This window comes from Berkeleyomyces rouxiae (genome assembly GCF_048999995.1).
Source record: "Berkeleyomyces rouxiae strain 22BRR77 chromosome Unknown BrBRR77_ptg000012l, whole genome shotgun sequence".
NCBI classification, from domain to species: domain Eukaryota; kingdom Fungi; phylum Ascomycota; class Sordariomycetes; order Microascales; family Ceratocystidaceae; genus Berkeleyomyces; species Berkeleyomyces rouxiae.
In genome coordinates this window covers 477,404-499,153 of record NW_027396502.1, presented here as the reverse complement: position 1 = coordinate 499,153, position 21,750 = coordinate 477,404, and the positions used below count along the sequence as shown (strand labels likewise).

At 56.4% G+C, this 21,750-nt stretch overlaps 6 protein-coding genes across 6 annotated transcripts; 3 read left to right on the top strand and 3 right to left on the bottom strand.

The window, feature by feature from the left end:
• Positions 1 to 1,256: 1,256 nt before the first annotated feature.
• Positions 1,257 to 2,393, top strand: BROUX77_007428 (uncharacterized protein; the record flags this gene model as incomplete). Its single annotated transcript, XM_073752522.1, has 1 exon — positions 1,257 to 2,393. One exon carries the CDS (start codon positions 1,257 to 1,259, stop codon positions 2,391 to 2,393), a length of 1,137 nt encoding a protein of 378 aa, XP_073601721.1.
• Positions 2,394 to 3,030: 637 nt separating this feature from the next.
• On the top strand, positions 3,031 to 4,760 carry BROUX77_007427 (uncharacterized protein; the record flags this gene model as incomplete). The annotated part of the gene is made up of 2 exons (XM_073752521.1): positions 3,031 to 3,429; positions 3,525 to 4,760. The coding sequence occupies 2 exons, from the start codon at positions 3,031 to 3,033 to the stop codon at positions 4,758 to 4,760; spliced, it is 1,635 nt and encodes a 544-aa protein (XP_073601720.1).
• A 338-nt stretch (positions 4,761 to 5,098) lies between these two features.
• BROUX77_007426 (uncharacterized protein) lies at positions 5,099 to 6,028 on the bottom strand (the record flags this gene model as incomplete). The annotated part of the gene is made up of 1 exon (XM_073752520.1): positions 5,099 to 6,028. The coding sequence occupies one exon, from the start codon at positions 6,026 to 6,028 to the stop codon at positions 5,099 to 5,101; it is 930 nt and encodes a 309-aa protein (XP_073601719.1).
• A 2,357-nt stretch (positions 6,029 to 8,385) lies between these two features.
• Positions 8,386 to 10,877, top strand: BROUX77_007425 (uncharacterized protein; the record flags this gene model as incomplete). Its single annotated transcript, XM_073752518.1, has 2 exons — positions 8,386 to 8,847; positions 8,988 to 10,877. The coding sequence occupies 2 exons, from the start codon at positions 8,386 to 8,388 to the stop codon at positions 10,875 to 10,877; spliced, it is 2,352 nt and encodes a 783-aa protein (XP_073601718.1).
• Positions 10,878 to 12,480: 1,603 nt separating this feature from the next.
• On the bottom strand, positions 12,481 to 14,561 carry BROUX77_007424 (uncharacterized protein; the record flags this gene model as incomplete). Its single annotated transcript, XM_073752517.1, has 2 exons — positions 12,481 to 14,022; positions 14,130 to 14,561. The coding sequence occupies 2 exons, from the start codon at positions 14,559 to 14,561 to the stop codon at positions 12,481 to 12,483; spliced, it is 1,974 nt and encodes a 657-aa protein (XP_073601717.1).
• A 5,087-nt stretch (positions 14,562 to 19,648) lies between these two features.
• BROUX77_007423 (uncharacterized protein) lies at positions 19,649 to 21,023 on the bottom strand (the record flags this gene model as incomplete). The annotated part of the gene is made up of 3 exons (XM_073752516.1): positions 19,649 to 19,840; positions 19,933 to 20,064; positions 20,127 to 21,023. 3 exons carry the CDS (start codon positions 21,021 to 21,023, stop codon positions 19,649 to 19,651), a joined length of 1,221 nt encoding a protein of 406 aa, XP_073601716.1.
• Between the last annotated feature and the right edge of the window lie 727 nt (positions 21,024 to 21,750).

Below are 21,750 nucleotides of genomic sequence, written 5' to 3'. Positions count from 1 at the left end.
AGCTTGAAGAGGTAGTCGTATCTGAGGCGGAGTCTGTTAGCGGAGTGTGGCGGGGAGAGGGAGAGGGAGAGGGAGAGGGAGAAGGGAGAAGGAAGAGACGGGGGGATGGCGGGGAGCCTGGGCGGCATAGAGGCGGCATAGCGGCAGTATCAACGGCGAGCATGGACGGCCATAGAAGACCGGATGTTTTGGCAGAGAAAGGAGAGACGAGGGCGGAGAAAGGGGTGTGGCATGGAGCAGCCTGATGTTAATAGCGGGATACTCTGATAGGAGATGAGGACGGTTAGCGTGGCATTCAAACACGGGGAGGGCAGCGTTGAAAGGAGGGCATCGCGGGACACGAAACACAAGGCGGCAACATAGCCGAGCACGGCCAAGACGCCAGGCCAGACAGCGGGGGAGGGGAGAGGACGGGGCTGGCAGGCCGGAAGGCCGGCTCGCTGGAGAGCCACGAGGAGAGAGGAGCTGCATAGGTGGGCAGGCGGGCAGGGCAACTTACTACTCGGGGTTCATTTTGGGAGAGCTTAGAGGGAAACGATGACGGGGCTCGAGAAGGTGGCAGCGGCACGATAACAGAGAAGATTAGGAGTCGGAGGCAGAGGCGGCGGCGGTGGGAGCGGCGGCGGCAGTGGTTCTGACAAGTCGTGATAGTTGTGGTATAAGCGGAAGCGGAGCGCAGGTTCAGGCAACAGCAAGAACCAGAGAAACAGGAAAAAGGAGAGAAGAAAGATGCAGAGACGAGGATCACGTTCTGTTGCAGAGAGGGCGGAAGGGAATGAAAGGATGGAATGGGTGGATGGGTGAATAAACGGGCTGTAGGCTGGCTTTCACTGTACAAAAGTATGCAACTGGCTAAGTACGCTGGAGAGTGTTTGAGTTTGAGGTACAAGGACACAAGTACAACACTGCAAAGGCCCCAGGCCACAGGCCAGTCCCGCCTGCGCCTGATATGATGCCAGCGAGTTCGTTGCCTTGGATCAGGAGGCCCCGTCAGCTGCCTCGGCTAAACCCTGGGCTGGAGAGGGGCTGTCACGTGAGCCGGGTCTGCTGGCAGCTGGCACGGCCCTCCGGCAGCTGCAGGCGCTGCACCGCACCGCACCGCAGCTCGCCAGCTCAGCTCACAGTTCGGCTCGGCTTCCGTGGCACCACCGCACCGTGACACACATCTATGGGCAACTCACTCCTGACCTGTTTGTCGCCAATTTCTGCCTGCCGCGCTACTTCCCCTACGATCTTGACTCTGTGTTCCCATCCCAATGGCTTCACGCAAGCGCGGTAACAGCGTGGCCTCGTCCACTCTCGCCCTTAGGCAAAAGGCCACCACGGCCAAGTCAACACAGCCCATGATGCCCAAGTCAGACCACGTCGGCGACCCGTTTCTAGCCAGTTTCCTGGTCCCTTTGTTTGACGCTGCCGAGTTCCTGAATAACACGCTGCCGCCGTTGCGCGGTGTCGGCGCCCCTTCGGCGGCTTCTGCGACCACGAAAGCCCCCGTGTCCCTCACCGACGCATCAAACGAGGTCCAGGCGCTCGTCACCCAGCTCAACTCTCACACAACCCGGCTGTCGACTACCCTGACCCAATTGACCGACGATATTCTGAGGAGCGGCAGCCGGCTGGCCTACGAAGTGGAGCTTTTGCGCGGCGAGACCCTGAGCTTTTCCGAGACCTTGGACGAGACATTGCAGGACGAGTTCAAGAAGTTTGTGCCCGAAGGTGTTGATAGCACGACTGTTTTGCTACCGCGTCCGACAGCTTCGTTGGAGACGGCACCACCACCATCAGCAACAGACTTGAAGGATCCAGACTTCAATGGCGACTCGCTCAAGTTGAACCCCAACGACCCGGAATGCATCCGCCAGCTACAAACTTTGACAACAGTGCGGTCACGCCTGGACAGCGTGATTCAAACATTTGGCGATGCAATGGAGTTTGTTTTTCCACCATCCGAACTGTCTGTCACATCATCGTTTCTCTCAGTCTCGGCGCCTGAACCCGGCTCGGACGACCAGAGCTCGGAGGAACGGGGCCAGCAGGTGCTCAAGAAGCTGCGCCAGGAAATCTCCGACTTGCTGGACGACAAAGAAGACCCCGTGACGGGCGTTGAAAAGGCAGCGCTGCGCATCGAGCAGCTGAAAGATCTCAATACGGTTTGGAAGGGCACGGCAGAGGAAAAGGGCAGAGCAAAGTTCATCGAGAGCCTGGCAGCCATGGTAGAAGAGCGGCACGAGCAGCTGCTCCGGGAAGCAGAAACCAAGGCGGCCGCCGAAAAGGCAGCGAGGGGTACCAGCAGTAGAGCCGCCGCGGCACCAACGCAGGAGTCGGCGCCGGTGTCGGGCTACGCGGGATTCATGAGCCAGTTCCAGAAGATCCGGGAGGCAGTGAAGCAATAGGCAGCACTTGTAGACAGGAGACGGAACACGTTGATAGAGCCGGCCGCCGTGTTGTAGGTGACGTCCACATAGAGCCGGCCGGCCCACTGTAGAGTTAAGCTCTAGCGCTGACAGTGCCAAAGTGCTACTTTCAACACTGTGTTCGCCGCACAAATGCAAACAAAGGCACAGTGTGCTCCCAGGCGCGAAGCCCAGGGCCAAAAATGGAAGCAGTGGCTCTTATCGCACCAACCACAGGCTGCGATAAGCATGCGATGACGCCGGCTCACATCGCACAGAAAAAGCGGGTCGAAGGCAACCTGGGCTTTCTTCCCTGTTCCCTCATGAGGCTCGCGTTTTGATTTTCCTCTTCGTCTTCTTCCTAATTTGCCTTTTTACCTGGAAAGCCAGTTCACTTCCGCCGCCTTTACACTCTTTGCGTTGGTGATTGTTCTGTTGTGTTTGACTTTTCCGCAGCCACATTCTTGCCCTAAAATCTCCGACACCGACCTCATTTGTTCCGCTATTTTGGAGCCACCTTGGCTTGCCCCGTCTCTCTCGGCTTTGCCCGGCTTCTCCTTGTTGCTCCCGTTGTTTCTCCTGACGCCCAACGATCCGGACTCTTCTTCTACCCGTCTCGCCCTCTCTCTCAGCCATCATGCCCACTAACGACATTCCCGTCGTCCAGCCCATGTCCGGCGCCCGCCGGCCCGACGCGGCCGCCGTGGCCAAGCGCGACCGCAAGCGTAAGGAGCTGGCTGATCGCATATCATTCCTGCAAAAGAAGTTCAGCCAGGACAAAGACTCCAAGTACCGCGACCAGCTACAGCGCGTTCAGGTTGATGTGGCGCTGGTCACTAGAATGGACCCATACGCCGAGAATGCCCTGGAGGTCTTGCAGGAGATGCGGCTAGAACACGCAAAGACCCAGATGACTAACAACCCCAACGAGTCTACCCGCACGCTGCTTGAAATGGCCGGGCCTCGCTTCCAGGAGTGGGCGCAGGCCATCAGCGACGTGCACGAGTACCGCGATTTTCAGTTGACGAAGCAGCTGGTAAGTGGCCATTGCTACCTTGTGTGGTCTGGGCTTCTCTCTGCCCTTCTGCCCGTCCCACATTGTTTAAACCCGAGTTGCTAACACACTTCAAGCACGACTACAAAACCCGCATCCAGAGCAGTAAGAACACGTACAACTACCGCATCGAAACCGCCAAGCGCGAGCACGGCTACCTCTCAAAGACGCTGCGCGACCGTCTCATTAATACTCTTAATGCCAAGAAGCACCGCCTCCTCAAGGAAAAAGAAGCCTTTGAGATTGGCGATACCTCTGCCCTGATGCTGCACTCCAACCAGTACAGTTTCTTACGCCCGTCCTCTCCCGGTGGCAATACCAAGCGCACGCGGACCCGCCGAGAGCAAGAAGACTCTCTCGCTTCGACCAACGGCAGTAGCCACGATAAGAAGCGCAAGCGTGGCGCTGATGACGACGGCTCTCCCGTGCCTGTGAAACGCGTCCTGGATACCACCGACGCCACGCCCATGTGGCAGTCTGAGAAGCTGCGGATGTCAGCCAAGCACACCGGTCCCATCTACAGCCTCGAAAAGCTCTTTACTGAAAAGGAGCTGTCCATGACCTACAATACCGCCGCAACTGCATCTCACCGTTACATGTTACGCCAGCGTTTTGGCTCGGGCGAAGGCAATGAGAGCGTATCGGATAACGACGACAACGACGCACCAGCCATGGAGCGCCAGGTATCACACCAAACCCGGAGCACCAGAGGTACCAACCTCAACTTTTCGGATGACCGCTACATCGGCTGGGAGGCTATTTCTTCCTTTGAGATTCCCGCCAACCTGGACATTGCCCACGGCACCGAGATGCCTAAGATGCCTCCGCAGCAGCCAGCCCAGTACCTCAAGGCAAACCTACGCTCAGTCGACAGCAACTTCCCGTCCAGTCTACCTACCGACGACATCAACTCGGATCTTCAGGTCATGAAGCTTTACAAGACCTTTGACAAGCATCACCAGCAAGGTGCGTCTCTGCTCCAGACCGGCGGCCTCCGCAAGCTACTCGAGGTTGCTGCGCAGCCCAGCGTCGAAGAGACGTATGTGGCCTTTGCGTCGCGGCCGCGCAACTCCAACTACGAGGCACTGCGCCGCGAGCTCGGCATTACCGAGAACGACTCGGTAGCCAAGGGCTCGCCGTCCAAGAACGCACCGGCTGCCAGCTCATCAACCAAGGAAATGACTTCCAGCTCGCGGCGGCTTAAGGAGACGCTGGGTGCCAAGGGAGTCGTGTCGATGAGCCGGCAGAGCAGCGCGAATGGCGTGGGAATGAGTCGCCAGAGCAGCTCGAGGGGCAAGGGCCGCAAGAACTAAGAGCTCAGAAAATGGAAACAATAAAAAAAAGGGTGGAGGGGACACAGGTTCTTTGTTCTGGTTGGGGAGTTCTTTCTGGCATTGCTGTTGGTGTTTTGCAACTTGGCCGATTTTGTCTTGCGTCGTCGCTGCTCCTTTTGCAGCCGGTGCAACAGTTTCTTTTTTCGATACCCGGGGCTGGGACGGCGTTGATTGTTTTTGGTGGTTCCTTGTTCTCGTGAAGAGTTCAACATGGCCTGCCCTTTGTGTTATCTAGCGTTGGTTTCACCGTTCAATTATTTGTATCAATGTTTACTGCATTTACTATTCCTCTGTTATTGTGTACTTTATAGCCATGATTAGGGTCCAAAGACCAATGCCCGGACTTCAATACTCTCCCGCGGCCGTGCTGTCGGCGCCGTGTCTGGGTGTTCAAAAGCCGAATGTGGTGTTCGGCCGCCCTTGACCTCGTTGCCTTCCTTGAGCGCCTCACTATCGAAGCACTCAATCAAGATGCGCTCATCTGTGGTGACGCCGCTGAGATACCACCACTTCTGGTCCGGATGAAACTTGACCGCCGCCGTCTCACCGGTATACCCATTCTCATACACATGCTTCACCGGCACGATATCCTCATCGCGAACCGACGCCGACGACGCAAACGCCAGCGGGAACGACTCGACAGCCGCGCCCAGCGGCCGCCACACATTGACGATGCGGTAGCGCGCGCGCAGAAGCGCCTCCGCGTCGTCCGGCAGATGGTGGCGCACGCGCTTCTCGACGCTCGCCGCCGTCTGGTCGACATGCACGACATTGACGGGCGCGCGTGCAGCGCCTGGCAGCGCGCGCCGCACCGTGTGGTCGAAGATGTGCACGCGCGTGGCGCCCGGCACCGCGGCGAGCAGCAGCGCGCGCACCTCGGGGTAGTACTGCGCGGCGATGCTGGCGTCGGCCGCGAAGGCGCTCTCGGGCGCGGTGGCTAGCGCGGTGGCGCTGCCGGGCCCGCTGGTTGCCGGGCCGCCGGTGGTGGCGCCGGGCGTGATCAGCTGGAAGCCGTCGTGGTCGAGTGTTGGGGCGGGCCGGGTGCGCGGGTCGGTGCGCAGGTCGCGGATCAGCACGCGCTCGGGTGTGGTGCTGTAGTTGCGGGTGCTGGTATTGGTGTCGGCGGCGTTGGTCACGTGGTTGACGGGCGGGCTGCCGTCGGCGGGTGGGCGGTAGAATTCGAGGGTGGCGTGGGTGTCGCCGCGGGGGATGAGGGCGGGGTTGGGGGCGGTGGTTATGCTGGACATGGTGAAGGGACTGTGGGTGGGGACGAGGTGAGTATTGGTGTTGCTGGTGATGAGTGAGGAGGGCCTTGGGCCGGGCGTGTGGCTTGCTTAAATAGCTACGTTATCCGATCAATAGCGATGGCCATTTGTAATACCGGCGTCTAGATATATTGTGTCGCAACATGCCACGAAATGGCGAATATGTGCTACTCCAAGACGTGCGTCATAATTACTAAGATTGCCGACCTGACAGGACTAGATACAACTCTGCCAGAATACGATGCTGACTGAGGCTGCCATGGGGCGAAGAGCGGCAGGCCAAAGGCTTATAAATCTGCCGCGTGGTGAGAGATGGAGGATGAGATGACGAGATTCAGCGGAGTAAACTGGCTACGAACACTGCAGACAGATGGATGGGTAACTACAGACTTATGTACATGTGTAGTTACTTTGTATGAACTTGTAGCAGCACAATGCATGCATTTTCATCATTACGCATAAAAACCCACTGAAGTCCGCCGATTTTCTTTTGTCTAATGCAAAGGCGTTCAGGGAGTGGGACGGTCCCAAGCTCGGCTCTTGGACTCGGCAAAGAGCTTCCAGGGCCGCAGGAGACGTGGCGGAGCGGCGAAAGCAGAGCTCCGTGTGACTCTAGCGTCTAGAAGCCACACCAGTGGCAGTACCACAGAAGAGGGGGCAGGGGGGAGGCATCCCGGAGTTCAGCCGGCGCCAAATAAGCCTGATTGGGACAAGTTGCCGCTTCTGGATGGGGGCTGCGAGCAATGCAGCTTTTAAGCTCAATTTTACTGCATGTACAGACATACGTTTACGCCTATCTCCTTTTGCTTTTCTCACTTTATCGTGTGAGTAAGGCCGGAGATGCTTGCGAAAACTGGGCTTGGCGGCTTTGGGGGCTACAAGAGGGTTATTTTTTGAATTGCTGCGCTAGACAACACAGAAAGAAAGAAGCCCCCCGCCCTCCCGCGAAAAAAAAAAGGAAAGGGAGCACAGGCAAGGGTAAGACGCCCGGGAGCGGACACTAACTCAAAGTAAATCTTCCAGCGTGGTTTGTGCTGGGAATCTTTCTTAGACACTTGTAGTTAGATAGCAGACAATGTGGGACATCCGCAAAGCGCAACTGCCTGTTCAATCGCTCCCAGCACAGCGGCTCTGGAAGGTCCGAGACGTTTCTTTCGACTTTCTAGACGCTTGGACTCGGGCGGGATTCGGGATGGACTAGACCTCGAGGACTCGACAAGGGCGGCAACTGCCCGCCCCCCCCGCCTTGGACGAAAACAGGCAGTTGCCCCATGTGCATTTACACGCACCGGATGCTCGTGGTCGAGGTCCAATTCATGCCAAAAAATTCACGTCCAAAATTCACACCAGGAATAATTCATAGGTGTCAGTGGACTCGGGGCCAAGAAGCTTGATCTGCCTGCTGCCACGGCCAAGCTGCAAGCTAGGTCTAGCCTTGAAGCTAAAAGTGGCCCCAGGAGCAAGGCAAAGCCCGATGGGACGTCAGCGCGGGTCTCTCGCGCTCTCTCTCCGTGTGTCTCTGTGTAAATACAGAGAAGGAGACGAGGGCCGTGCAGGAAGAGAGAGAGAGAAAAGAAGAGAAAAAAAAAACAAAGGCCCAGTCCAGTACCTACCCCAGGCAAAAAACAGGCTAGGATTTTCGGTTGTTCGTTGCTCTTGTATGTACTTGTTCGCTTCGTCGCTTCTTCGTGTTTTCTTTTCTTCTCTTCCCCTGGCCTGCTTGAAGCTGGTGTCTCTATGACGATTTGCGCGTTGCACGAACGGCTCTTCTTTGCCTTTGCCTCATCGTCCCCGTCCTCGTCCTCCTCGGTCCGCGTCCAGTCTTGTTGTGACGCTTCCCGCCCATCTTCCTGTGTTGCTTTGCAGTACCACCTAGGCTATACTGACAACCACCCGTCAAAAAAAAAAAAAAAAACAAGGAAGACAGTGCTATAAGACTCCCAGCCCGAGACCGTTTTCGGGAAGCTCTTCTTATTATTTTTTTTGCTAAGACAAAAAGATAGAACCCGCACTTGGCAGCCCGACTATTACCATTTGCTGCCGCTGTCCCTCTGCGTGCCCCCATGATTCTGACGTCCGCTCATACTGCTCATGAGCTTGGACTTGGTCTACCTTAATGCCGCCTTTCCAGCCCGGCGACAACGCTTGTTCCCAGCTGTAATACTCAAAACCTCAACCATCCCGCTCTCAGCCGCAAGACACGCCCCCCTCCTGATACACTCCACTCTCCCATTGCACCCACTCCCTGGGATAGCTTCAATTGAAACACCACCGCCGGCACATCATCTAGGCGCCTCTGCCTGACGCGCTGCTGCACGTTGCGACAGACTTGCTCCGCCATGTCGTCCGTCCAGTCCGTCGCCCACCCACACCACACGGCGCACGCCTCGGCGCCCGCGCCCGCCTCGACCCGGGCGCCCCCGTCACACCCAGCACTCTCATCACAACAAACCCAACAAGCACCACCGCCCGCCGCAGCGGGCTCCGCGCGCGCATCGCTGCCCAACCGCGCCGTCAGCGCCGACACCATCGAGGACGCCTTCGTCTCCTTCATCCTGTACTGCAACCCGGCCGTGCCCGCCGAGTCAGACGTCAGCGCGCTGCGCGAGGCCTTTTGCACGCTGCCCAAAAGCGACGGCAAGGCCTTTAGTCCGTTCCGCTTGTACGAGCTGATCCGCCAGCTGGACTCGCGCGAGGTCAAGACGTGGGTTGAGCTCGCCCTAGGTCTGGGAGTCGAGCCGCCCGACCACGCCAAGGGCCAGAGCACGCAGAAGATCCAGCAGTATGCCGTGCGACTCAAGGTACGTGATTCTCTCCCTCTCACCGTGTGTGCCAAGCAGTAGCAAAGCCTCGGCTGCCTCGCTCCGCCAACCCAAGCAACACGGGCGCTAACTCCCCCGGGGCCGGGCTTCATACCCCACGCCCCCCGCCTAACACATAGAGATGGATGCACTCGCTGCATGTCGACGCCTTTTTTGAGTACCTGATTGGCCGCGAACACATATACTGGGTGCAGATCCCGACGGACCCCAACCCCGTCGGCACACAGACGCGCGACGGCGTGCCGCCCGAAGACGATATGGCGCTGCGCGCGCTGCTCCCGCATATCCGCCCGCGCCGCGGCCGCAAGCGCGCCGACGAAACCGAGCACCAGATCGGCTCGCCGTCGCCGCTGCGCCGCGAGTACCACGAGCCGTATGTGGCGCATCCCGCCGCAGAGCCAGACCGCTCGCCGCACCAGCGGTACCAAGATCCCCCGCCGCACCACCAGTACCAGCACTACCCCGACCAGCCGCAGCCGTGGCCGTGGCCGCCCCTGCAGCACGCGCGCCAAGCCAACCCAGCCTCCTCGCCCAACGACCATCTCAGACCGTCCAAACCGCCGCTCGGCGGCACGTCCTGGCAGCGCCCGGGGAGTACGCCGGTACCGAACCACGCACACGCCCACGCCGACCCGCAAGCCAACACGCCCTCAGCCGCACGCCCAGCCGTCTGGCCCGACGACCCGCGCGCCACGCCCGCGCCCCCCAGCACACAGAAGCTCAAGAAGCGATACGGCGCCAAGGCGGTCTCGTCGGCCTGGCGCAGCACATCGCGCGGCAAGACGCGCGGCCGCCCGCCCGCCAATAGAACGCCGGCCGACGACGCGCCCGCGCTGGCCCCCGCCGTGCACGTAATCAAGATGGCCCCTCGAGCCCCAGCTGCGCCGCAGCCCCAGCTGCACGCCGACCCCCATGCGCGTCTGTCGGCCACGGACCCGGCGCCGTATCTGCCGCCCTTGCTGCCGCACCAGCTGCGCCCGCCCAAGCTGGACGCTGGGCGCCTGGCGACGCCGCCAGCGCACGAGGTAGCAGCGGGGCACGCGTTGGCGGGGTACGGAGCCCCGCCCACGTATAGGCTGGCCACGCCTGTGGCCACGCCCGCGATACACGGCAGCGAGGCCGGGCAGCGGTCGCCGGCAGAGGCGGGCGAGGCGTCGACGCCCGAAGACGAGACCAACACAAGCGACGACGAGGACGAGGGCGGCGAGCACTACGGCAGCGGGGGCGGCGGCGCCGCCGCCGCACACCAACCACGGGACAACTTCCCGACCAACATCTTCCCGCCGACGCGCACCGACGAGGGCGACCTCAGCTTCCCGTCGGTGCGGCCGACGGCGTCGTCCGCCTCGTCGAGCCACGCGCAGAAGCCCGCCGCGGGCGCCGAGCCCTTCCCCAACCCCTACAGCCACGGGCAGACGGACGCGACCAACCTCGACGACGTGTACAACTTCCTGCTCATGTGCGCGCTGACGGCCGATTGGGTCGACGCCAACGGCCAGCCAACGCACCCGGCCGACGTGCCCGAGGCGCGTGGCATCGTCGACACCACCTTTGTCGACCTGCACCGCAAGGCCAAGACCAAGGAGGCCTTCCTGATCAACGTGGCCGTGCTCGCCGGCGGCAAGATCCTGCTGCACAAGCGCCCGCGCTTCCAGCGCGCAGACATCACGCCAGAGTACACGCGCTACGTCCTGGCGTGGGAGTACCGCCTGGGCGCGACCACCGTCTCGTTTACGAACCGCGCCACAGTCTACAAGAACGGCGAGGTTGCCGCTGCCGCTGCCGCAACCGACGAGCAGGAATCGAATAGACACTTCGCCAATGGTGACAAGCCGCCCGACAGCCCCGAGCAGTCGTCCGAGTACTGGAAGCGCAAGTACACGGATCTGCTCAAGGCGGCAAATAAGCGCGAAGACATGCGGGACCGCGTAGCCACAGCCGTCATGGTCAAGGACTCCGACGTAAACCCGTACCAGACAAGCTGGAAGGAGGACCAGACGACGGGCTGAGCGAAGAGAGAGAGAGAAACCCAGGAACATCATTCACACACGGTCATTGTTTTCCTGTCAGCAGAGGAAAGAAAATGGGGTAGAGCCTTCCAAACAACACCAAAGAATCTCATCGCAACAAGAGACAAGAGCCCGGCAGAAACCGTCCCCTCCCCGCCCTCCGGGATATTGCCAAGTAATTGTACGCCCAATCCGATGCAGCAGTTTGGCGGGTTTTTTGCCCTGTGTAACATCTGCTCACGCCCATCGACGACGTCTTTCTCTGTCTGGGAAAAACAGACAGACACAGCATTTGATTCGCGACATCAGCCACCGGTTCAAGACGCACGAAAAGCCATTCACGAGCGCCGGGGAGCCAAACAGAGCATCTGAATGAGATTACGAGGAAGGACAACAACGGGTCAAAGGGGTTAAACATGAAGAAAAAGAAAAAAGAGAGATTGCACCATAATTATAGCATTTTCGGGCAACCAAGACGGCTCGTTAACAAAAAAACGCTTCAGAGTATCAATAATAGCAAGCCACCACATCCATACAAGAGTTTAAGTTAGTTCTGCATGTGTAGGCTTCAAACTCAAAAACCTCCCTGTTCTTCAGGGCGAACCAAGGAATGGGAAAAGAAAAAAGAGAGAGAGAGCGATATCAAAAGATGCATGATTCATATCTTCGTTATATTTGTCTCGGCAGACACCACAGTCTCCATGTCTACGGCCAACGTGGTGTGTGTCCAACAACAACAACAATCAGTCTTGTGTGGGGTTTGGAACATGATAGTAGAAGAAAAAAACTTGAATAAAGAAACCAGCATAGTAGTAATAATAATAAAAAAAAGCAGGAGAATTGTAAAAGAAGAGGGGGCGGGGCGGGGCGGCAAAACAAACCAACGGCGTACGAGATGGAAAAAAGAAAATGTGTCAAATGCACGGTGAATAAGTGTGCTAAAATGTCTTCGGGGAGAGGGCGTAGTAAATAGGGATCCGACATAATTCGTTAAGATGATAGAGGACGCCACGAGGGAAGAGGAGAAGCAGGCGTCGAAGAAAGCAACAACAGTCCCGGGAAATGAGGAGCAAAAGGATAAATGGGGGGCATAGAAATTAGCGTGGCCAGTCCATCACATAAGACATGGTATAACAATAAAAGAGAGGGAGAAAAAATAAGAAAAAAAGCAAACAATAAATCGCGGGATCTTGAGCAATAGAAAAAAAGACAAGAAAAAAAACAAGTAGTATCCAGGATCAGATTCGTCATCGTAAGCATCAGTCAATCGTAGATGAGGTTCAAAGAATTGGGGAAGCAAGCGTTTTAGAGGGCCGGGCGGCGGCGAGAGCGAGCTGGGAAAGAGGGGGCAGCCCATATGATAATGATGAGAGTATAGGCACGCGCCGCCGTATGAATGCAGGTCGCCAGAGGCAGAGGGAGGGCCGGACGGATATAGATGATGAGCAGCAAAAATAACAAGGGAAAAACAAAACAAGAGAAATCCAAGTCGACCCTCTAGTTGAAGCGACCGCCAGACGTCGCCGTCGTGGTGCGCGTGTTATCCGAAGAATCTGCAGAGGCGGTGGTGCGTGAGTAAAAAGGGGCCTTGTGGGGTTCTTTTTCAGGTGCAATGCTCAACAGCCTCCTGGATAACTGCGTGAGCAGGTGTAGAGGCTGCCGTGGCTGATGCCGACGTTGTTGGGCGCTTACCACTTCCGCGGGCCATGTGTCCGTTTGTCCGGCTGCGGCTGGAAAATCCCGTCTGCTGCTGATCGCTCCACTCAGGGTTACGCGGTTGTCTGTCGGGCACGTTACGGGAGGAGTGGTCGGATCCGGGGCGGGCTCCGGGACGCTGGCTGCCAATGGCTCCGGGGGTAACACGCGACTGGGACATGGATGAGTCGTAGCCGAGGCCAAGACCTGCCATGCTAGACGAGAGGCCCATAGTGGGGTCGACAGCACTGGCTCCCGGGTTGAGGTGCAGGGTCGGCGAAGGCGACAGAGACGGGCTACCGTTTCCACTGTTGAACTCGTTGAGGCGGCTGAGGCCAGCATTGGTGGTGGCGAAGGCGTTGAGACCTGACGTGTTCAAGTAGGCACCATTTGTGCTGTTTGCCGAGGGACTCGGAGACATGGAACGCAGATCGGCAAAGCTCTTGGCGGCGCGCAGATTGTTGGGCAGGCCGCTGCTCGTGGGCTCGGCAGACATGGGGTATTCGATAGTGGGGCCAGGACGGTGCACAGCCTGTGAGTAGTTGGTGATGACGCGCGGTTGGTCGGTGGGAAAGTCGAAGGTAGCAGCACGGCTGAGCCCGCGTCTGTGGGCATCCAAACTAGCCGAGTTGATGGTGGAGAGACCAGTGGGAGAAGGCTCGTGGCGTTTCTTGTAAATGTGCAGCTGGCGGACCTCAGTTTCACCAACAGATTGGTGCTCGAGACCCATGTGGTGGGCAATGATGTGAATCTGGCGACGGTCATCAGGAGAGATGGTCGGCGGGAACACAAGAATTTCTCGAGAGTCGTCACGCTTGAACAGAGTCAGGTCCGTATAGAAGCCAAGGGTGTTGGGATCGTTGAGATCGACATTGGGAATGGTGGACGAGCCGATGTTGCTTGCACTGCGCGAAGTAGTGCTAGCGGCGTTCAGGGACTGAAGAGAGGGCTGCTGGTGCAGCATGGGAGCCCGGTGCTGCTCCTCCAGCTGGCCACGGCGCTCGCGCTTTTCTCTCTCGATGCGCTCGCGCTCGGCTTCGGGCAGCATTTTCTTGTATTCAACGCGCAGCTTGCGTCCAGACACATCGAGACCGTTCATTCGCTCGATAACAGCACGGGTGTCCTCGGGGTTCTGGAAGTTTGCAAAGGCAAGACCGCGGAAAACACCATTGTCGAAGTGGTAGTTGAAGGCATACGGCTGCGGCAGGTTCATGTCGACCATGATCTGAGCCAGCTGCTCCTTGCGCACGGCAAACGGGATGTTCTTTATGACGATGGCGGTGGGGATAAGCTGATCCGAGTCGTTGGTGGCGGGGCCCCGCATGTCGGAGCTACCCATGGCTTGGTCCATCAGGAGGCCGGAAGGCAGGTGGCTCGAGCCGAGACTGTGGGGGGCAAAGGCAGTTTGCGGAGACGAGTGCATGGACATGGAAGAGTTGTCGGCCCAGCTCTAAACAGAAGATGGTGTACATGGTTAGCTACGGCACATCATTCAGTGGCTTCGATGTGCTCGTTGGGGAAGGGGACGCGGTGGTCTCTGATTGGGACAAAACTCACAGAGGGCAACGGAGCGCGACGCCCCATTGGACGCTGGCGGCTAGCTCCATTCAACGATCCGTTGATAGTAGCAACATTTCCGGCAGAATAAGCCCAGGCATTCACGTTGGCGTTCTCATAGCCGTAGGCCATGCTGTTTGCCGGGGACACGCCACCAGCACTGCCGCCGCTTCCGGGACCAGGGGCACTAGACGGGTTCGAGAGGTGGTCGAGCGAGCGGTATCCATTGGACAGGTGGTCGGTGTAGAGAGCAGAAGAGCCCAGGGTCTCGTAGCCCCGCTGGGCATGACGGGGAAGAGTCATGGTGGAGGCAAAGCCCGGAGCAGCGTACTGGCTAGGGGACGGGCGAGAGTTGTTGGGCGACCGGCTCGGGGGCGGCAGCTGCTGGTGATAGTCAACGTACATGTCGTGAGGCGGAGGCTGGGTGCTCATGGTGTGGTTCTGAACGGCGGTACAGTCACTCTGGCGCCAGCAGACGACACGAAGCGGGCGGTTGATAAAAGGGGGCGGAAGGGGACGCGACTTAGTGCCACAGAGACACGGGGCCGGGCAGGAGAAAGGAAGAGAGAGAGGCGTGAGACACAGACTCTCGGCAGAAGACGAGAGAGGAGCAGGCGTCGAGGGAAGACGGCAGAGGGGGCTCGGATAAGGTGGTGATGATTGTGGTGACGAGAGCAGGACAGCAGTCACACAGAGGCGATGGGATGGATGGTGATGGCGGTGATACGAAGCGAAGGCGGGAGAGACGGAGCAGACGGAGGGGGCTGAGCAGCGATTACAGCAAAGACTCTGGGATCGTCAGGGCAGATTCTGGGCAATTCGTCGTCGTCGCGGTGGTCATGCGTGTCTGGTCGTGTCTGATTTGTCGTGCTTCAGAGTTTTTTTTGTTCTCGTCGTCGTTTGCTGTCAACAAAACAGACAAGTCTCAACACTACCAGACATCCAATAAATGCAGCGGGAAGGCGAAGAGTACGCGGACAATCGGTAGATTGGGGCTCGGGCTGGAGAAGCTGGCCGGGAGACGCTTCGTGATGGATGCCGGAAACAGATAAAAGGAGAGGATGCGGCCGGCGGTGGTGGCTGAAGGGATTGGCCTTTGGGGGGGGGGGAAGAAGAAAAAAAGAAGGGAAGAATTGGAACGGCGAACTTTTCTCTTCACGGCGAAAAAAAAATGGGCAGCAAGAAGAGGAGGGCTGGGAGGAGCGAAGAGGGGGTTATGGGAGCAGTTATAGGGGGTGGAGACCGGCTAGTGGAGAGATCAACAGGCTGCCGGCAGCCAATAGCAGCCGCTACAGGCGCCAGGCTGCGCTGGAGGCAGCGCTGCAGACAGTGCTACAGGCCCAGGCTACAGTGGCCAGGCAGCCTATAAGCCCCTGTAGGGAGGCAAACAGGCAGATTTACAGCACACAGAGGGCGCCAATCCAACAGAAGCATGCATACAGCCCGGCAGCATAGAATAACATGGCAGAGGCCTCAGCGAGGGGAGATTTCCACGGGGGAAGCCTCAGGGCTCTCAGCTCCCAGCGCTCAGTTCTCAGTTCTCAGTTCTCAGCTCGCGGCTTCTGCGAGTCCTGCTCAAGGCTTTTTTTTTCTCCTTTCCAGCAGCACACTTGACAAAATCACAAATCTCCCATGGTGTCTCAGAAAATAAACAGAGTTCCTCAAATAAACAACACACACCACCACCCACGCCCGCCTGAACAGAAAAGCGGGGCAGGCCGCCGTGGCATAGTTACCATACATATATATGTACATATGTACATACATACATACGTCCACAGGCATATTTCAGCACATGCGCCTGAATGTACCTGGTACCTGGCGTGCCACCCAGCTCCATTCTCTGGCCAAGGTACCAGGAACCTGTGCTAGCCGTCAATGCTCCTCGCCTCGACACTCGACACGAGCCCTTCTGGCGCGTAGGCCGGCCAGCACAGAGAGGGCAGCGATGTTGGCACAAGCCCAAGCCCAAGCAGGCAAGGCAAGGCAAGGCAAAGAAAAGCAAAGGGCCTCTGCCGTCACCGTCGTGGGCACTTTGGTTGCAAAGCATAAGCAGCAACTAGCATATAGTTGACGAGCTGAGTGCACATGTAAACACATACATACACAACTGACTGACTGACTATGTATGGATGTACACACATGTGTGTGCTTATGGCCTGTGTCTGTCTCTACCGACACCCCCTTCCTCTCTTCCACCCTTCTACCCTTCCAGCCAGTCCGCTGGGCCCCCGTCCCTGCTCCGTCTCATCTCTACTTTTTCCGGTATTCCTTCCGTCTTGACAAGACAAGTCTCTTTCTTGGGCCTTTGTTTTTCGTCTTCCTCTTCCTCTTCGTCGGCTGGCTGATTTCATTCTCTCCGGACCACGTACTACATGGTCACGAACTACACGCTTACTACAAGCATAACTAACTAAATGCCAGCTGGAACTAGCCAACTATACTTCTGGTTTGTGTTGGATCGCCCTTCCCTAGAGTCTGGAACTCGGATATATAAAAATAACCTTGAATCTGGACAGCCTCAGTTGCAGTCTCTCCGTCTCTCTGTCTGTCTGTCTGTCTGTCTCTTCACTCTTCCCATCCCACAGGGGGCTCTACACATGTGTTTACAGGGCCTCACCCCTTCATCACAAGCACGAGCACAACCACACCACACCACCCAACACACGGCCTCGAACAAGGGACACATAACAGCTTGCCCATTCCCCCTTACGCCTTACGAAAGATTGATCTGGGTGCTACATTCCTGCTCTCTGCCCTTGGTCTCTGCTCTCTGTCTTCCCCGAGCACGCCTTGTTATTGACGGCTGTCGAGTTACCGGGGTAGAGCATCCAGATTCTTGGATACTCTGCTACCCGGACTTTGTTCACTCTCTCTCTCTCTCTCCTCGTACTTGAAGAAAAAAAAAAAGGAGAGACAACCCTTCCTGGCCCCCTCTTCTCCAGACCCCAACCCAAGGACTTGGCCTTCTTCAGCCCAGAGTGGCTTTGCATGCCCATCATCACCAGAAACTTACTTTGAGGCCTCATCTCCTCTCTTCCTCCTCCTCCTCCCCTCGTACTTGTAATAAAACAATAAAAAGAAAGCTTCAAACCAATATAATGTCCCGCCCCTTTTGAGACCCTGAAGCAGGAGATTAATCCATACGAGCAACAAGCAGAAAAGAAAAGAAGAAAAAAAAAAACACGTCCCAGTATATACTGCCACAACTTACAACTATAGCAGCGTGCCCACGCTTCTGGTCTTGTTACCAACTGCTCTTCCCCCTCCCCCTTCTTTTTTCCTTCTTTCTTTCTTCTTTGCCTGCATGAAAATGGAGCCACCGAAATGCACATCACCAACGCTCCCAGACTTGTACCTTGTTCTTCACAGCCTTAATATGTCCGTGATAACTACGTGCTTTTTGGGAATGCTCACCGTACCGCAACCGCAACCCGCACCGCAAAGCTCGCCCGTCCGGCCCACGCGTGGAAAATTAGCCCCCTTCTGTCTTCTCTCTCCCTGTGTGTACGTGCTGTGCTGTGTGCCGGCTCGGACCACGTTTGTGTGCTGCTCCTCTAGCTAAGTCCCCTTCCCTTCCCCTTTGTCTGTCGTCCGCTTCTTCTGCCCACGTAGTTGGCAAATCTCCCCTCTCCTCTTTGTCTTTTTTTTCTTTCTTTTTTTTTTTTTTTTTCCTTTGGCAAAGGAACCCTTCCGTCTGTGACAAGACATGACATGAGACAGAAGCCCCTCGTCATCTTCTCCTATCCATCCATCCCCTTCACATTAAGATGCCAAAAAAAGAAAGAAATCCGTCGAGAGAACCAGACAGATTAAACACGCACAGGCTCTCTCTCTCTCTCATTCTCATGCTCAGGCACAGACACGTACATCTGTACGTACGCCAGATGTAGCCCCAAAAAAAAACAAGCCCTGCAACACACTCATGTCAACACGCACATATTACCTCCTCCAAGTCTGCATATCATAGTCATCACCAGTAAAATGAATAGATGCAAACACCACGAGTTGCCTGCATTTGATAGTCCTGCTTATAGTTGGCCAACTATGTCGTTAATTGGTCGTTGATATTGCCAATGTTCGAGGTCTCGGGTTACATAACCCTAATGTGCTGCATGCAAGACAGGTCCACATGGTTACATTGATGTTGCAAGCTTTGTGTAGTTATGTAACTATGTACATATGTATTCGTGCTCCACTGTTACGTTGCTCTCTATTTAGCAACACCACTACCAACGCATCGCGATGACACTGAATTTGCCATCACAGCGTGATTGAGCCCAAGTCAAGTCAGGACAGAGAAACTAGTGAACTATAACTAACCACGGTAGTTCAATCTGCCTTCAAGAGAGCATATTTGATACGCCAAATCTCCCCTCCCCACCAGCACATACACTTTCGGAATAGTGCAAATACAGTCAGTCATCTACGATTCTTCATCTACCGTGGCCTAGTGCAATACCCCATCAACCTGCCTTTGGTCTCGTCGGTGGAATGGTATCAAGCCCCCAGAATCACGCTAGATAGGAACATTGCCGGTCCTTGGATTCCTCAAAGTCTAGGTGACTCGTATCTTGCGTGGCGCCACCAAGGTCATCAAGTCCTAGAATCCAATAACCTCTAATGAAAACTCGAATCCACCAAAGACAGATAGGGAACTGTTAATCAAGTCCTTCCTCGAGTTCCTCTCTGCACTACCAACTATAAAACTGAGTCATGAAATCCAAGTTGTCAGAAGTATGTCAAAGCATGTTCAACACGAGGGTTAGGGTAACAACCTTCTGTACTACATGACCAACCAACTACACACAAAGACTCTCTAGTTTTGTATCACGAGTTGTTTGTTGTCTCACACCATCGACCGCTCCTCCATTATCATTCCACAAAGACGACTTATTAGAGGGAAAAAAAAAGAGAAAAAAAAAAAGAATACAATTCATACACCCTCAAAATAAAACAGTAGCCACAAGAAAAAAGAAACCCCCAGTTGACAGTAGAAATGAAAGATAAAAAAAACAACGACAAGAAGAAACAACCGAGAGGAGAGAGATCTGTGTGTGTGGGGTGGTGGCGTAAAAAAAACGGATATCTCAACAAGAAAGCAGAGAGAGAGAGAGATGAAAGGGAAAATGTATGTGTGAGAGAGAGAAGAGGGATGGATGAAGCGAGGGCAGGAGAGAAGCAGAAAAGAAGCAGAAAGGAGCAAAAGAAGCGAGAACCCCAAAGGGAAACATCACGACCTTTGCGCCTTTCTTTTTTCACTCTATTTTCTTCTTCTTCCATGGACATGAAAAAAAACGCCTTGCCACATCCCTCATTGTTATCCCTCCACAAAAGAAATAAAAAGAAGAGGGCAAAGAAACCAAAAACAAACAGGCATCGGAACAAGTCATACCAGTAACACACTCACGCCAACCAGGACAATCGACCCCTCCATGACGCTTCGCAGCGTCCCTTTCGTTTTTTGTTGTGTATTTTGGAGCAGGCGTTGATAGACGATGGACGATTGGGGAGCATGTTTATTCTATGGCTTGCGCAGCCTTCTTCTTTTTCTGTTCGACCTTGAGCAGCAGTGCGCGATTGATATGCGGCAGCACACCACCGTAGGCAATGGTCGCGCGAATTAGTGTGTCCAGCTCTTCGTCGCCGCGGATGGCCAGCTGCAGATGGCGCGGGGCAATGCGCTTGGCCTTGAGGTCCTTGGCAGCATTCTGTAAAAAAAGGGGCCGAGGGAGAGAACCTCGCGTTAGAAACCAGTTTGCAACTTGCCAGAGAACGGGAACAAAGGTAATGTAATACTTACGCCTGCCAGCTCCAGTACCTCGGCTGTTAGGTACTCCAGAACAGCGGTGACGTAGACGGCAGCCTTGGCTCCGACACGAACTTTGTTTTGGGTATTTTGCTTGAGGTAGCGCTTGACACGACCACACGGGAACTATGCAGAAGCGAAGAGGTTAGTTGATTGCCGATGCCGACAACAGAGGCCTGCAATCAGACTATGCGAGCAAGCAACGAGAAGTCCAGGTTGGCCTCTCCCAGAGCCATAATACGCCACAGCACACACTCGCCCAGCACGCGGGCTGCCTTGATGCGGATAAAGCGCTTGCAGACGCGGCGACGCCAGGGCTCGGGCTCAAAAAGCGGGGGGCGGGCAGTCCACGCGCGTCGGCTGGAATGCAGACGCAACGGAAAGCTGGCCTTTTCCCGACACAGATGAAGCCATTCGAGACAGGGACGAGAGCCGGGGACGTGTGGTGGTGTCTGACTGTCACACATTTTTTTGCGCCAAGCTAGCGAGCGCTCGGTGTATGAGTCGATGGAATCGTATGGAACACGATGGAAGAGCCAGTGTGATAGAGGAGATATCAGCAGCCGCAATTGTCGCATGAGCCCTGGGTCGATGGAGGGCAGAAGGCGATTGATGGCGGGGGTTCGTAGATAGGCCTTGGGCATAGTTGTAGGCGATGGATGGTTGATGGGGAGGAATCGGGCCGGGGTCAATCGGTCGGGGTGATTTTTCCCCTTTGGGTTCGTCGCGTGCTCGCCGTCGCTGCGATTGAAGCGGCAAAAGCCGGCGCCGATCGCAAACGATGCAGATGGCGAAGATGAACTGGCTCGCGAGTGTCGGTGATGAGCCGGGCGGTGCGCGCTGGCGGTGTCGATGGGAGATTGTACTGGGTGGCCTGGGTTCGGGCAGAGCCGCTTTGGGACACGGCTTTTTTCGTGCCTGCTCGGCACAGGATTGCGACGGGCCAGCTTGGCCTTGCGCGGAGCAGAGGGCTTGCTTACCTGGAGTCCCGCACGGGTCGAAGCGCTCTGCTGCTTCTTGGGGCCATCGGCCGAGGTCTTTCCACCGGAGCTCTTACCACCGGACTTGCCCTTGCCGCCAGCCATGGTTGCAGCTAGAGAGTGTGTGATGCGGACGAGAGGCGAAAGAAAAGAGCGCTCGATCACAAAGAAAAAAAACCGAGAGTCGGAAACTATGCGATGTAGTGGCGATGGCGAGAAAACGGTCGACTCGAATTTTGCGTTGGCGTTGATAAAGCAAGGGAAAAAAAAGAGAAAAAAAAAAAGAAAAATACCGGGGAAAAACGAGGGAAAATTCAAGCGAAAGGTGAAGGAGGGGGAAAATGGCGAGCAAAAAAAGGCTGGGCTTTTTGGGGCGCTGTTGATTGGTACAACCATCACACGCAGCAACAATCGCGGCAGGAAACAACGCCAAACTGCTGGGCACAATAGAGAAAAAAAGAGCCCGCTGCCATTTCTGCACATGCACTCAATCAGCACCGAGGCCTCGCCGACACCGCCTGTAGCTTTGTGCTGCCTTTGTTTTTTTCTTCTGGCTGCGAGAGCGCAGTGAGCTGTTCTGCCACGCCGGCCAGCAGCCCAGGAGCGACGTCGCCAAATGCGGATCTCAACCTTGTTTAGCCTCCGCTTTGCATGCCTGCCAGCTGTCGCCAGCTGTCACACGTGAGACTGTGGCTGTCACGTGACACACACTCTCTGCGGCTGCCGCCGGCTGCGGGCCGTCTGGACGCACGGCAGCCCGGCGCAGATCGAGCCGTTGCCGGGTCCGAGAAGACGGCCTGGGATCTTGCTTTGCGGCCGGGAGGGCCAGTCA